At 38.5% G+C, this 17,103-nt stretch overlaps 1 protein-coding gene and 1 long non-coding RNA gene across 2 annotated transcripts; one reads left to right on the top strand and one right to left on the bottom strand.

Moving 5' to 3' along the window:
• Positions 1-1,631: 1,631 nt before the first annotated feature.
• LOC145653888 (uncharacterized) lies at positions 1,632-3,235 on the top strand. The gene is made up of 4 exons (XR_014120129.1): positions 1,632-1,670; positions 2,159-2,183; positions 2,351-2,410; positions 2,611-3,235. It is a non-coding gene; the product is annotated as an uncharacterized LOC145653888 (long non-coding RNA).
• Positions 3,236-11,530: 8,295 nt separating this feature from the next.
• Positions 11,531-14,956, bottom strand: LOC118240923 (leucine-rich repeat flightless-interacting protein 1-like). Its single transcript, XM_035523471.2, has 5 exons — positions 14,731-14,956; positions 13,021-13,145; positions 12,572-12,742; positions 11,921-12,000; positions 11,531-11,659 (listed from the first exon to the last, which is right to left on the bottom strand). The coding sequence occupies exons 1-4, from the start codon at positions 14,954-14,956 to the stop codon at positions 11,923-11,925; spliced, it is 600 nt and encodes a 199-aa protein (XP_035379364.2). The 3' UTR covers positions 11,531-11,659; positions 11,921-11,922.
• Positions 14,957-17,103: the final 2,147 nt, after the last annotated feature.

Raw genomic sequence — 17,103 nt, 5'->3', positions numbered from 1 at the left:
AACATTTTCAGCATCAGAACTCTGGTAATGTTTATGTGACAAATTGCAATAACTAGGGACTGCTACCACAGGTAGAGGAATTACAGTAGTACCCCAAAGTTTGCGGGGGTTACGTTCCTAGACCCCACCGCGAATTTTGAATATGTTCGTTGTCCGTCCAAAAATGCGAATTTTGGACGGACAACTAATAAAGGCCTAAAAGGACCTATCTTCATATGTTAAACCTTAAATATCTCCCCAAAACACTTCAAGTTCATTTAAAAATTGATGTTATAATTTACATCACCCTTTAAAATTGTACAGGTAAACGTAGATGATTCTTCTGGCCGATTCCATCCTAACGATGTATTTATTCCTAACGTTGGATACATTTTTAGCAGTTTCACGGAAACTTGATGAAACGGTATGTCTAATAGCCGCTCCGTTCTTCTGGATGTAGCGTACCGTACTTTCACACACACGCAAAGCTAACACGCTACACGATACACTTGACACAACGAAATAGGTCGTGAGACGCGATAAACTGCGACTTTTAAGTGTGAGGTTCCAAGGAAAAAATACGTGAACTTGTGAAGCCGCAGATTCAGAAGCGGGAATTTTCGGGGTATTACATCATGGGATATTACATAATTACATAATCTTTCTTTCTTTCTTTTTTAATCACCTTTAGTAGAGAAATTACGTATTTCTTTGGAAAAACTAAATATAAAAAATGCAATTCAAAAAATGTCTCACCCCCACAAGTGGAAGTGTTGAAATGAAGAAATTAAACAGATTAAGATCAGGGTTAGAAATGATTTTTTTTTTCACATTTTCTGGTTACAGAATCTTTCTAAGGAGTTGTACCTAATTTACATATTTTATCTTGTACACTGAATCTTTTAATATCCTTGTAGATAAAATATTTTTTTCTGCACACTGTCAGAACCTTTACAGAATCTTTCTATGTCCTTAAAGAGAACTGACATATTTTTATTTCTATATTCTGTAACCCTAACCCTATATGGGTTATGCAGTTCTAGAGAATTTATATATTATTTTCTATATGCTGTCATAATGTTTACAGAATCTTTTTTCAAATTTCCTTCCTAAAATATGCATGTTTTCTATATTCTGTAACCCTAACCCTAGCATCCAATACACAGGGAGGATCCAGATGGCCTGATTGCCCCCACTGGAGATCTCTGGAGTTCAGGTAAAGAACAGACTTGTATTACAGACATTTAACAGTATCTTTCTAAGCAGTTCTAGAGAATTTACATATTTTTCTATTAACTGACAGAACTTTTACATAATCATTTTTCTTTTAGATACATATTTTTTCCTGTATCCTGTAGAAATAATCTGTGACACGGGAGCTCAGGTAATGACCAGAATTGCATTACACAAATTTTAAAGAAACTTTACTTCCTTATAGAGAAATGGTGATATGATTATTCTAACCCTAACCCTAATGTCTTAGAACCTTTTTTTCTTAAATGATCTCATTACAGAACAATTCGGTAAGCCTTTGAATATTGAAGAACTTTGACCTTTTACTTTTTGAACAACACAACAAATGTAGAACACAACAGAGGCAAACAGCAACAAAACCTTAACTACCAGGCACCAGTGCACAAATCAAAGAATTTGCTAAAGGAACAGCCTAATGGCAAAGGATTTCTGGGAAAGTAAGTCAGCACTATTCCCATTTAGTGATACAAGCAGAAGCATTTATTTCCCGTAATAATTAATATAAAGCTGTCTCAATCTTGGTTCTATTGACTTCCACAAGAATATTTGGTTCAGGTACAATGTTAAGGTTGGACGAAGAGAACGTTGTTAGATCTGAATACTGGAGAGATCTGATTTGCGGGCAGGGTTTGGGGTGGTTTTGGTGTAGGCACTGGACAGACTCACTTTCCAGGTGATGGCACTGCATGGACATGCTGTAATGCCACATTGGCATCTCAGCACCCACTCAGCAAAAGGGGACATGCCAAGTCAGATATCTTCTCACAAAGGGCTCAATAACCATGACATGACAAAGCAGGATTAATGCTTTAATTCTTCTGTCACTTTTCTGTCACTACCTCTCTGTAACTGCATTATGATGGCTGACATAATTACTAGTAGTGATTCATATGGTAAAACACATATACTTTCCCATCCCTTCCAGTGGCATCAAGTGGAATTTCACTAAGGTATGTCCTTCCTTAGCTCCTATTCACATTTATTTATGGAAATTTAGAACCATTACATTTTATCTCTCTATCTGGTTCCTTGTTTTTAAATTCACTGCTTGTCTGCTCTTTTGGCTTAGAAGGTGCTGTGATGTTGTGACTGATGTTTGTGTGTGACATTTGTACAGTTCCTCATTGACCGAGACGGCCAAGTTGTGAAGAGATATTCTCCACTGAATAATCCCAGCGTAGGAAAACAGACAACAACAAAAAACCCTCCATAAAATCACCATAAATTATTGTAGAAATTTGTTTATACTCTTAAAGATTGCATATGTACTCGTAGATTTCACCCAAATTCACCCAAATGATATCAGATTGTTTTTACAGAGTGAGCTGTTGGAATTGTCTCAAGAATTATGCAGCTATAGCTGTTCTTCCATTTCAGGTGGTAGAGAATGATCTTTCCAAGTATTTGTAAACTCTGTGTTCCCACTGGGCAAGATAACTTCTTAGCATCCCCCTCCCGTTTCCGGCCTTTCCTGTGGACTTCTGTGCGTCAGCGGTGTAACCCCATGAATTTGTGATGGTTTGTCTTGAAACCCGCTCTGCGGAAAAGACAGACCTGATGCATTTGGCGTGCACTCCATCCTGGGAGGATCACCAGAGCACAACCAGTCAACCGGACAGGAACCTGATTCCCCCACTACCCTACTGATGCATTCACATCATGATAATTCACAAAGGAGTATTTCTTAATACATTCTTAATCTCATAAGAGTTAAACTCTTACAACGTAATCTTGCATTTAAACTGGATTTTTCTGTATTTAATGTTCTGTTTTTTCTTCTGTCCTTGTAGACATACATAATAGATAATACAGAATATGAATCTGTTGACATACTTATTGCCGTCTTCCAAATGAAGCTGACCCATAGCTCTTTGCTTGTGGTGTTGCATTAAATAACAACAACAATAATAATAAAGCATCTAATGTTGCACATACATTAAATCATAATGAATAGCGCTTGTATTAAGATTATTACAATTATTAAACTATATTTTATTTTAAATATATTGTTTGTGTGTTCTTGTGTATCAGTCCAAATCATCATTAAAGACTGGAACATTAATCAAACCACTGCAGTATATCATCAGTTATATAATTTTGATTATGATGAAAATCTAAATTAGGTGTAAAAACATGCTAGGTGAAATGTAGAGCATGGTTCCGCATTGGCAAATCCACTCAATATGACTCAATCTGGACCTTGGTAATTAATATTCTACAGTAATCATGCCTCCAAATGAACACTGAAAAAGCAGGTACACAAATCCATACCCAGTTCCATACCAAGCTACATAACTACCACAAAACAATTTTCTCCATATCCAAACTCTCCCTAATACAGAATTCTATCTCTGTATAACAATGTTTAACATCTGTCATACAAACTGTACATACTATACTGCTGGTGTTATTAATAAATTTTATTTTTTTATTGTTTCTTTATTTGCGCTTATGTATCTTCCCTCATGAACAATACATAAGTATAAATTAAGTCTTAATAGTCCTCTAAAGAGGGGGATGGTGGTGGACCAATAGATAAATTTAAAAAACAAAAACAAAACACTAACAAAAAAAATATTGAGGTTGAAAGCCTACAACCTTTGGTAGGGAAACTGACCAGTCAGAACTGAGAAGCAAATTTTGGAATTCCATTTGCAGTTTCAAATTTATAACTGCTATGTACCTGTTTGTAATAATACCCATTCATATTCAGCTATAATATAGCTAGCTACATAGCGTCTTGGAAACCAATTAGAGAATCATTTAGTATGTGTTGCTATCATCAGATCTCTTAAGTTCATGATTAAAGCTGGATAACATGGCTGTGAACGTTTCTTAGAAAATTAATTCAGCATTACTGTCTGTTTGTATAGGTAACAAAAATGGTCTTGATTAGTAGTCATTTACATGTTAGCCTCCCCACACATTTCCCTCACGTACTGTCACTACTTTTTACTAATAATTTAGCATAATAATTTAAATTTGAGTTCAAATGAATGCTGTGAACAAATCAGATACTCTTCCTTGAAGTATCAGAGTAAATTATATTAATATGAAAGTTTAATATGAAACTTTTTTCCCTCAGAAACAACAAATACATAATTTCCTCTGATATCATAATGATATAAAATAATAAGAACTTGACAACACTATGCTGACTTGATCACATTGCGTCCCTGCCATCATGAATGACATCCCAAGTTTTAAGGAGATGACACGGTTAAACTGGAATTAGTTAAACCCCTGAGTATTATATGAATAATGATCGTCAAGCAGAAATTAGCATGCAAATTCAAATATATGCCGTGTTATGTCACACAGGAAATACTGTCACATCATATCACATCATATATATATATATATATATATATATATATATATATATATATATATATATATATATATATATATATATATATATATATATATATATATATATATATATATATATATATAATGAACTCCACCCTTACCTTATATATATATATATATATATAAGGTAAGGGTGGAGTTCATTATGACTCATTACATATAAGTCTACAGTTACATTTATTGAGTTATACCATAAATGTCAGTTCTATGACTGTTATTTTTAACTATTTCCTTCTGCCATTATGATATTATTCCAACTCCTGTTTTTATTACAATGCATTTTCAGCATATATTTTGTGTGTTTAAGTTAGCCGTTTGCATTTCTTTTTCAGTGTTATGGCCTCACAGCCTAGACAGGGTCGTAACAATTGGGGGCCCGTCCTCTGTTTCTCCTCTGGTTCCTGGTAGTTCCTTTTTAGCCTGTTCCTTTTAGTTTTGCCCCTTCTCTCTGGTGTTTGGTTCTGGTTGGTGTTTTTTATTTCTCCCCCCTTCCTTCTTTGTGTGTGGGGTGTGTTGTGCTGTTTGTACTGGCTATGGCTGCGACATTGGATTTGTCTGCTTTTTCTGTTTGTCCGTCTTTTGAGCAGTTTTTTGAGAAAGGCAGATCTTTTGTTGGTAGCTGCTTTGTATAACGTGGTTATACCTCGCTCTGCTAATCAGAGGGAGAGGACTAGTCGAGTCTTCCCTTGTTGCGCCTAGAGTTCTGCCAGAACGGGAGCTGTCTCTGGGTGTTGATGTTGGCCCAGCTTGGGTTGTGGACACGCCAGAAGCTGTGGACGACCCTGTAGTCAGGCTGTTGGCAGGTTACTACTCCCCGCCACTTTTCATCAAATGCTTTGTAACCGGTGTCACATGAATAGGAAGCACGTTGGCATCCATCATCATCTTTGGAATACTGTATGAATTAATTGGTCAAAGTGAATTCACCACATGCTCCTTCTGCAACTATAAGGTAAAAACAGTTGACAATCTTTTCAAAGTTAATTTTCAAACAGTTCTGCTGTTTGTTTACTTCTTGAGCATTTATTCTTTAACAATCGAAAGTAATACGCTGAATATTGTGAAGGTATGCATGAAGAAATAGTGGTGTGAAAATGCAACTGTCACATGGAAGTTTAATTCTATTTTAAAATCAAAAGTGTAACTATATTTCATTGCATCAGCTCTGTCCTGTAGAGTTCTGGTGTTTAGGTCCTTGGGTTATGGTATTAAAAAATTAGATTGGCCTGCAAAAATTTAGCATCTGTGTAAAGCTAATTATGTTGTAAAGATTTAAGCCTAAGACTTATAGTCGCAATTCACACTATATACTATATAAAGGACAAGTCACATGGAAACAAGATAAATGCTGTTCAACAAGGGTCTATATCAGACAGTAAATTTGACTTCCCAGTAGACAGACAAGAATTTTAGAAGCATTTTTGTGCGCAAAATTTACTTCAATGTAGGGCTATAATTTGTCGTGGAAATTGCACCACACTTCATAAAACCTGGAGAATATGAGACTTCTCGTTGCCTTTGACATTGTAATTTTGGCTGAATGCTTCTCAAGGCTATGCAACGCAAAACCATGGCAGAGAATGGCTAATGGAGTAGCTCTTGATTAGGATATCAGTAAGTAATCATACAGTTCATTACCACACTGTTTTGCGACTTCAAAGTGGCCACAACTGTATATTTTTGAGGGGATCTTTAACATACTGTGATTTAAATCCATTATGTTGATATCAAACTGCCTATTTCACACTAAACAATAAACAGAGTGCTGCACAGAGCACCTCCTAAATGTTCAGCACACTCTGAACTTCTGAAAATTTAGCACACCTCTAGTGAAGTTTGAGCTCCAAGAAAATGTTGGAGCTCAAAACCCACTTTCTTCTGTCTCCCTGGATACAGTTACTAATACTTTCCTTTCTATGCTCCCCTCATTAATGATTCTTCTGTGCTCTGTATTACCACAGGAGAAAACTCCAAAATGTCATTACAATTCAAATTTTCAGTCATATTAATCGAAAAGGACTGCATAGAGACAGTGGGAAAAAAAACAACAACCTCTCCTGGATTCAGACCTCAGCTCATACCAGTACTCACTGGAAGTACCATCTGCAAAGTCATGCTGCTACAGAAGAACATTTTAATCATAAGCATCTGATCCATACGAGCTCTTCAGTGTTTTTTCTTCGGTCCTTAACCCTCCCCCTCCACCCTCATCTTTCACTCCCGAGGATTTCATCACCTGCTTTCAGGAGAAGGTTGCGGCAATCTTCCAGTTCTTTTCCTCTGTTCCCACTCTTCCAAAAAGTGTTCATACCCCCACATCCAAGTGTCTAGCTTCTGTTTCTCTTCTCTTCAGACAAACGTCTGACTTCCAGCAACCTCACTACATGGCCACATGATCCAATTCCTTCCACTCTCTTCCTCTCAAGAGATCTGCTTCCTTTCATCTCTTTTCCTCTCCCAGAAACAGCTCCACGATCCCAATATGTCTGGGTACCGGCACAAACCGGCACAGTCACCATAAACAGCCCTCATAGCAGCGACAGAGAATCTTCATGCTACCAAAGCTTCAAAAATGTTTTGATTCTTCTGGACATTTCTGCAGTCACACACAGTAGGTTGTCCAGCAGCTTGTGATGCTACACCACCTCGTAGTCTGTGTATACCTCTTACTATTGTAGTAATTTAATCACATCGGTCAAATTTGCACAATGTTGTATTTTCAACATAGTCACCATGTCCAATGACAATCATCTTTGCAATTAAATTAACCCATTTTGCACATTTTAATATAGCACGGCCAAGTCCAAACTTTTTTAAAGGAAGTACTTTATCTGGACAACCTGCCAAGTCACTTATAAATGATAAATAAATGATAAATCACTTAAAATGAGAATAATGGTATCTGTGAAACACTGTCAACAGTCAATAAAGACTGCTGCCCCCATTTCAAGTCCATTAGTGATTTAGTTTTCAAAATATTGTACTGCTTCCCATTATTATATCATTCTAGATCTTTTCCATTGTAAAATACATTTTATATGGGACAAAACTTTGTGTACAAATAATTCCAATCAGATATAAACAATAATAAACACTATCTTAATTTATAGTTGCCACATAGCCTGCCATATAGTCAAATGAATAAATTGAAAAATGGGCTGAAAAATCACATTGTGTATGGTGCTGATGTATTAACTCATGATTCTTGCTTCCTAGTACACATCTTGAGCCATAGGTCAAATACTAAAATTAAATTAAGTTTATTGGAATACTTTTAAAATATACATCACTAATGTAGGTTCCAGATTATGTGCTTTATGCATACTGGCAAAGTAGTGATTACGGGAACAAGATTGTATATTAAGTTGCATATTATCAATCTTGCTCTGTGAAGTTTAGAACATAGTCTGTCCTAAATGACATGATGTGTACTGCACTGTTCATAATGGATGAATGTATCTTGCAGTTTGCTGAGCACATGTTCAGTTGGAACGGATGTTACCAATAATAATTATATATTCAAAAGATGTATGAAGTAGGAAGACATCTTTTTTAATCTAATGGTATCTTGGGCCATTGTAGCAGTGGGTTAGGGGTTGTGTTAATACCTGGAACTCATTGGTGACATATGGCCCCAACTCTTCAAAAATAGTCCAATCTTAGAGGTGACTACAGTGGCTCATCTAGCACGGCCTGATGACATACTGTAGCAAATTTGGTCTAAAAGTGGACCACACCCTCTTAGCCAGGATATGCTCGTGATACACAGGTTTTGGTGGTCCTGGCAGAGAGCCTAATGGGACACGTAAGTAATAGGCTGACTGCATAGGTAATATCAGCCTTTAAAACAGGACTAAAAATCGAATAATGTCCGATCTGACCAGTCAGTCTTGTCCAGGATGTCCTCATAACCCACTGTGTCAGATTTGGTGGACCTGGCAACCTCTTTAGCTTTGGCAGGCGAGAAACCCTAATGGGACTCTTAGGTAATAGGCGGACCGCAGAGGTAATTTCAGCCTTTTACAAAGGGCCTAAAGGTGGATCAGTGCCAGGTTTAGTTAGGGTTAGGGTTAGGGTCCGCTTACTAACTGTACAGACTTGTTCTGTTAATTGTGTCTTTTTTTTGTTGTTACATTTTTCATTTTTTTCCTGTAATTTTCAATATAGCTTAGGTAATTGTGAGAAAGCAAAAATACATGATAGATATATCATTAACATAATTGAAAATTATGTAATATTTCCACAACAAACACATAACAATTACATATTTCTAGTTTTTATAAGTAATACATTTTTTTGTAGGACTATTTTTTCACCACCAGGTGGCGGTGTTATGTAATATTTTGTCCTTAGAGGTAATTTACATATTTTTTCTGTACTCTTGTCTATATGCTGTCATAATTTTTACAGAATCTTTCTATGTCCTTATAGTAAATTTATTTTTATTTTTTCTATATTCTGTAAGCCTGCCTTTAATCCTAGTATTCAATACACTGGGAGGATCCAGATAGTTTGACCTGCACCACTGGAGACTTCTGGAGCTCAGGTAAAGACCAGACTTGAATTACAGAATCTTTCTATGGCATTCTAGAGAATTTACATTTTTAAAAAATATATATAATCTGAGTTTTTACAGAATATTTATTTGTCTTTATAGAGAAAATATTTTTTTTTAAATGTGTAAACATTGTAATTGTATCTCAAACTTATGTTTATATTTAATCATCATAAAGATTTTGTAAGTTTAATGAAATTGACATGATTTAAAGATTAAACCACATACAATTTTCTACAATTTTTCTACTTTTTTTAAAAGTTGATTTAGAATATTGTGAGGTAGCATGTAAATTGTTGTATAGTGAATTAATCACAAGTAATCATAGATATGTAATGTGCAGGAACAGACTGTGGAACAAAATCACACAGAACAAATATACAGTATATACAAGGGGTTTTCATCACACAGTCCACGTCTCACAACCGAATGTCCTTCATTGAGAACTATACGCCATCCTCTTCGATGTTGAAGGTCACAGACTTTCTTTTTGGAGGCAAGGCATCCTTGAAAATGTCATTGCCCATATCTTGGGTGCTATTTTTGTTCCTTTTGTGGCAACAGTAGAATTATAGCCCTGCCAGCAGAATCAAAGCCAAGGATCCTCCAAACTGCAAAGTGCACACTGATAGAAACCAGCATTTGCTGTCCATCTATACTGTTCCAGGAGTAGAAAAATCGTTTGCCTTGTTCTATTTGATTGGCACTTAAGAAACACATCTGACCCTATATAAGTTGTCCCCTCAACAGTGCAGATTGGCAACGAGGGAGCCGCCAGGAGATTTCGTCTCCGGTGTTCAATACCTGGAAACTTCTTCATCTGACACTGATTGGTAGTAGAAAGAAAATATCTGATACTAAGAAGAATGATCTTCCAAAATAAGATTAAATAAAATGTAAAAAATTTTTAAAGCTATGACACAAAGTAGTCATGTGTGTAATCTGTCCTAAGATATGACACACAGCAGTCGTGTGTGTTGTCTGGCCATGCTATGAAACACAGCAGTTGTGTGTGTTGTCTGTCCTAAGCTTCATCCTGGTGCTTTTCACCTTGTCCCCAGTAGTATCTGCTTCCTTCCGGGTCTCGGCACTGGGCTCATCCTCCTGCTCTGGTGTGAATACCTCAAAGTCCAGAGCTCCAGCTTCTTAGCAGCTATCTAGAAATAAAGCAACTCCCTGCTCCTCCTCCTGCAGTGACCTGCTGAGCACCTCACGTGCAGGCTCCGTCGCACACAGTCAACTGGTGCTGGTCATCGCCACCTCAGCTCCATCAGGGGTTTTATGAGCTCCTGATCTTTTCTGTTGAGCCCTGGTCTATTAATTTCCTTAACAGTACCTTCATCACCTTGCTTTTCTGAGGAATGAATGCAGACTCCAGCAGCTAAGACTGAATAGGCTCGGAGCCGTTTTGCTGTGCTCAAAGTGCCTCTTTTATATTTTCATTGAAATGTCATGTGGTCTTTTCAGTTTGGTTATCTGGGACTTTCATATCCTCTAAAGCTCCTCCCTCCTCCTGTACCAAAGGTTCTAAGGTTCCTCCCTCCTCCTGTACGAGAGGTTCTAAAGCTCCTCCCTCCTCCTGTACCAAAGGTTCTAAGGTTCCTCCCTCCTCCTGTACAAGAGGTTCTAAAGCTCCTCCCTCCTCCTGTACGAGAGGTCCTAAAGCTCCTCCCTCCTCCTGTACGAGAGGTTCTAAAGCTCCTCCCTCCTCCCGTGTGAGAGGTTCTAAAGCTCCTCCCTCCTCCTGTGTGAGAGGTTGCTCGGCAAGGTCCACCACTTTTCCACTCATTTGCACTCCTTGACTTGTTGCTCAATACATCGCCTTGACTTTGTCTATCACTCACACCTCCTTGAACAGTTTCTGTTCGGCTACAGTCCGTATGCTTTGTACAGTCTATATGGATGTCATTTGCAACCTGCATGAGGTAAACTGAGACAAGTTGCTTGAGCACTGATCTGAAACTCAGTGATAGTACCACAGGACACGGAGCTGGAAGAACACCAGGCGAGTCAGATCAGAGCAGAGAGAGCAGACGAGTGAACAGAGTAGGAACAGCTGGGTGGGGATAAGAAGGACAGTATGTTCCTCCACAGGTGTGGGTGACACCAAGTGTCACATTTCATATGTTAGGTGGAACTGGATGGCAGTGCTGGCCTATTCAAGCTCGAGGAAGATAAAGAAAAGCCTTTATTTCTTTAAGCAGAAGGACATTTTAAAATGCCCGGAATCAGTGGTCGGCAACTTTACAGTTAAACCAAACGACGTAGAGAACTCCAGCTCAAGCTGGCCAGACAGTGGCTGGTCAGGGCTTGGAAATGGTAACGATTGAACACACACACACATGAGGAAGAGGATCTAAATGCAAGAGGTTTTAATAGTGAAACCAAACAAATCAGTGGGGGTCAGGCAGGTATTCAAGGTCAGGTTGTTCAAAGGTCGATAACACGGGGCAGAGTCTGGGGGTGAGGAGTGTCCAGGGGTCAGGCGGGAGAGGAGCTCTAAAAAAAAAACTGGCAGAAGTCAGAAACCACGAAGACAAAGAAAATTCTAGAGCACTCGGTATGCACCATAGAGTAGCAATATTTCACAGTGTGAATGTGGGGTAGGGAAACTTATAAAGGGGGCAGTAATGAGGAGAATGAGGATCAGGTGCTTGCTCGAACTCTGGTGAATCAGATGAGGGGTGTTTGCAAGTAGGCGTGGCGGTGCGTGGCTGAGTGTGGTTCCTGCGGTTCGTAATGGTAACAGGAAACCCTTACCTTCAGTATCTCAACGTCTTCTTCAGCTCACTGAACTGTAACTGAAGGACAGTATGTGCGTGGTGTTCTCGCTCATACTCCTAGCACACAGACATGGGGTGGAACAGTTTCAAACATGAGGGTTAAAGTTCTCACAGTGTCTTAACTCTGGCCGTTGGCCTCGGCCAAAGGAACACCACCATTTCATACTCAGTGAGGAAATTTAATGTGGTGTCTTTTAGTTATTTAATTATTATTTTGGTCAAGCAGTATATGAAAATATTGATTTACAACAATTTACACTTGGCTTTCTCTAACCGTGCTCACTTGCTAACAGTCAAGCCTCTTATGGGTGTGTTAAAAGCAGCATGCCCACGCCAGAACACCTGGCCTAGACCCCTGTCTTTCTCACAGAGCCACGACCACCCACAGAAAACCTGGTCTAGAACCCTCTGTGTTTCTCATCGAGCCACGACCACCCACAGAGCACCTGGTCTAGACCACTCTGTGTTTCTCATAGAGCCACGACCACCCAGAGAAAACCTGGTCTAGACCACTCTGTGTTTCTCATAGAGCCACGACCACCCACAGAAAACCTGGTCTAGACCACTCTGTGTTTCCCACAGAACCACGCCCAACTCACAACACCCTGGGCTTCTTCTTCTCGCTCACCTTTGTGTTCTCCTCACACTCCCTCTGTGTCTCAGACAGCTGCTCCTCCAGCTCCAGAAGTGTCTCCCGCAGCGTGTCCACCTGGTACATCAACACGGTCTTCTCATTTTCCAGCTGGGCATTGGACACCATAGCCAGCTGATACATCTCCTTAGCCTCTGCCAGTGAATCCTGGAAGATCACCAAGCAAAGGGTGTTTGCCTTAGTCATTTTTATGTGTTTGTACAAACATGTGCACACACACACACACACACACACACACACACACACACACATATACATGCACACACAAACACACTTCTGGGAACATGTGCATTAGTGGCGAACCAAAGGAACTCAAAGCATGACTCAGCAAAAAAAACAAAACATACAGATGCATTCACAGACATATGCATATATGCAAAAGCAGTACGTGATCAAGTAAGTAATAAATGATGTACACAAATAACCTTCATCTCCTGTATGGAGGCCTCGCTGTCTGTTGAGATGGAGGCATCATAGCTGCCCCTCTGGAACAAGCCTCCCCTCAGGAAGCGAGGGTGGCACCAGACAGTGTGGACGCCGTCCTGGGCGCCTAACAAGGTGCAGCCCGATTTAAGAGACAGTCAGTCAGTGTAGAGATCTGCAGTAATTAAACATCTACTATAGACATTTGTAATTAGAACATAAGTGAAATAGAACTGAATAGAATAGAATAGAACAGAACAGTAGAATATCAATCAATCAAAATTGATTTATATAGCTCTCTTGACAACAGATGTCACAAAGGAGCTTTACAACTGTTCAAGTCCAAACCCCCAGTGAGCATGCCAAGGCTGACAGTGGCAATCAACAACAGCGCCACCTATATATATATATATATATATATATATATATATGGAAACCCTGCATTGTAGTTGAAGGCAAGTATCTATCTATCTATCTATCTATCTATCTATCTATCTATCTATCTATCTATCTATCTATCTATCTATCTATCTATCTATCTATCTATCTATCTATCTATCTATCTATCTATCTATCCCACTCCCTCACTCTCTCTAACACACACACATACACACACATTCTGGATGTCCTCCAACTAAGAGTATTAAAAGAATGAAGAATGCCAATAAGAAAAAAACACATTTTGTATGGTGATGATGAGATTTCAAAACCACAGACAAGGTAATAAATAACATTTTCATCAAATGTGAGTGTCTGCGGAAACATGGCCTACAGCAAAAGGCATTTTATGTAGTTTGAAAGATATATTTATGGTTTGGGTTTAATGTGGTAATGACTGTGTTTAATGTGGTTATGTTTGTGTTTACTGTGTACTGTTTAATTTCTTCACATCTGCAGACACACTAAGTAGGATGATATATACATTTGTAAGTTTGATTATGAGCTGACTGCAACTTAATACATACAGAGTGTATACTGTTAAACCAGGTACTACACACAGAGTACATAGTATACATACAGAGTATATAGTATACATACAGAGTATATAGTATACATACAGAGTGCATAGTATACATACAGAGTATATAGTATACATACAGAGTATATAGTATACATACAGAGTGCATAGTATACATACAGAGTATATATTATACATACAGAGTGCATAGTATACATACAGAGTATATAGTATACATACAGAGTGCATAGTATACATACAGAGTATATAGTATACATACAGAGCATATAGTATACATACAGAGTGCATAGTATACATACAGAGTATATAGTATACATACAGAGTATATAGTATACATACAGAGTGCATAGTATACATACAGAGTATATAGTATACCTACAGAGTGCATAGTATACATACAGAGTATATAGTATACATACAGAGTGCATAGTATACATACAGAGTATATAGTATACCTACAGAGTGCATAGTATACATACAGAGTATATAGTATACATACAGAGTGCATAGTATACATACAGAGTATATAGTATACATACAGAGTGCATAGTTTTACCAGATTGAGTGCTACAAACTCATGTATCTAACTAATATATATATGACGAATGTCATGGTCCTCTCCAGCTCAGATATCTTCAGCTATACTGAGTACTGACACCAACCATTTTCTCTAGCTCAGATATATTCAGCTTTTGAGTGTGTGTGTGTGTGTGTGTGTGTGTGTGTGTGTGACCTGTCAATGTTGCTGTGAGCAGAGCTGCTCTAGCTGGCTGTGCTGCTGTAGGAGCTCTGGCTCCTCCTGCTGCTCGTGTCTCGGGCTCCTCTGCTTCAGTACCCTCAGCTCCTTCAGCTCGTCCATTAATTAGGTCTCTCCTGGATTCCACCTCTTCTGTGTCTTTGTAATAGTCTTCAAAATCATCTTCAATGCCTCTAGCACAACACCACCTGAAAAGTTTCATTGTTAGACCCATCCTCTTCAATGTCTTTCCACAGACTGATCTGGAATGGTAGTGTGCGTGGGATGCCCTTCATTTGTGACATTATGACATGGGACATCATTATGACATCTTTTTTTTTTTTAACATTGTTTCTATCTTTTTCTTTGACATTTGTAATTGATGTTTTTCCTGGCCTTCTTTTACCAATGCCATTGCCAACACTAATGTGTTCATTGGTAGTGCAAGCAGATGGTCTGTTGATTTAAATGGGTGAAAAGTGCAATAAATTCATTCTTCTTTGCACTGATAGAATCCTTTACACTCGTGCACATCTGAGCCACAGCTTCAGCCAGTGTCATAGTTTCAAGGCGATTTTGGACTCCTGTTTGTGCCAGCTAGGGATACATTTGGAGGACACAACTAAGAACATATGCTAAATTCTAGAAATGTAAATGTAAATGAGTGAGGCCATTGTTTAATCTCAATATTATCAGAAAATATAAGCCAGCAATAGCTTTTCCTATTAGCCCCAGTAATTATAATACTCTCCGAGGTACTGAGGTACAGGATGTTTTGGACAGATGTCCTTCATCAGCTGTGCAAGCAAAGTGCTTCTGAATTAGTAGTAGGAGGAACCATGTATGGCTTGCCACCGGAGATTGTGGTAAATATAACATTGTTGCTTAAGAATACACTTAAGAATGACAAAATTAGGGGGGGGGGGGGAATTAGTACTTTGTTACAGTGATCACATTTGCAATTTAAAACAAGAAACTAAAAATAGAATGTAAAATGGCACTAAACTTTTACTCTTCCAGCTTGCATGGAAGGAAAACCCTAAATAACCATGGTTACCTCCAAGGAAACATATGCAGTCAACATTATATTGTATCAAAATGGCTTCACAGGCAAGGACATTGCTGCTTGTAAGATAGCACCTAAATTCAACCATTTATCGACTCATCAAGAACTTCAAGGAGAGAGGGTAATTGCAGTACAGAAGGCTTCAAGGTGTCCAAAAAAGTCATGCAAGCGCCAGTACCTGAGACCATTCATGTGTGTGGGTTGCTTCTCATCCAAGGGAGTGTTTGCTCAAAAGTTTGGCTAAGAACACTGCCATGAATAAGGAATGGTATCAAAACATCCTCCAAGAGCAACTCCTCCCAACGGTCCAGGAGCAATTTGGTAATGAACAATGCCTTTTCAAGCATGACGAAGCACCATGTCACAAGTGGCAAAAGTGATAACCAAAGTGGCTTGGTGAACAAAATATTGAAATTTTGGGTCCATGACCAGGAAACTTCCCAGATCTCAGTCCCATTGAGAACCTGTGGTCAGTCCTCAAAAAGAGGGTGGACAGAACCTGTGATCAACTCCAAACCCTGATTAGGCAAGAATGGTTTGCCATCAGTCAAGATTCTGTCCAGAAGCTGATATCCAGCATGCCAAGAAAAATTGCAGAAGTCTTAAAAAAAGGGTTTTGCTTAAACTGGATGTATTTGTCAATAAAAAGTAAAAATAAATAAAAACTTAGGAAATGCTTATAATTGTACTTCACTATACCATATAAACATCTAACAAAAGGATCTAAAAAAAACACAAACAAACAGCAGACTTTGTGAAAACCAAAATTTGTGTCAGTCTCAAAACCTTTGGCTAGGACTGTACACCTGAACTGACAACTGAAATACTGTACAAGCTGAAAGAAAGGACATGTAGTTATTGGTTATTTCTGAGAGTTTTGCTCAGAAATTCGATGGAGCTTGTGCCTGTTTGTTTGTGTGTTTTGGGGGGTTGGGTAGCGTGCTGAGGTTATGCCTTTAGGGGGCCATGGTTAGTATCTGAGGTATGGGCATCTGCTGCATGGAGCTCATGTTGGCGGTTTCTTTGCCCCGGTAGCACTTTACCATGTAGCCATTGATACACTTGCTATTCACAGACATGATGGCATGAGCCGGTACCTCATGGGAGTCAAACCTGTTTTGGTCAAAACATCTCTGATCAATCTTTAGCCACATCACAATGACACCAGCATAGTTTAATATAGGAACAGGCATATCGTAATCACAGTATGTTGCAATAGAAATGGTAATTACAGTACATATGATGGCAAGTTACACCTATTAGGTAGCAAGCTACTTTCAGCGCACCTGTCCTAACTTTATCTT

The sequence above is a fragment of the Electrophorus electricus genome, chromosome 26, assembly GCF_041902795.1.
Source record: "Electrophorus electricus isolate QZ-2024a chromosome 26, ASM4190279v1, whole genome shotgun sequence".
NCBI lineage: Eukaryota > Metazoa > Chordata > Actinopteri > Gymnotiformes > Gymnotidae > Electrophorus > Electrophorus electricus.
Note: the sequence above shows the minus strand (reverse complement) of the source record. Positions and strands in the feature narration are given on the sequence as shown.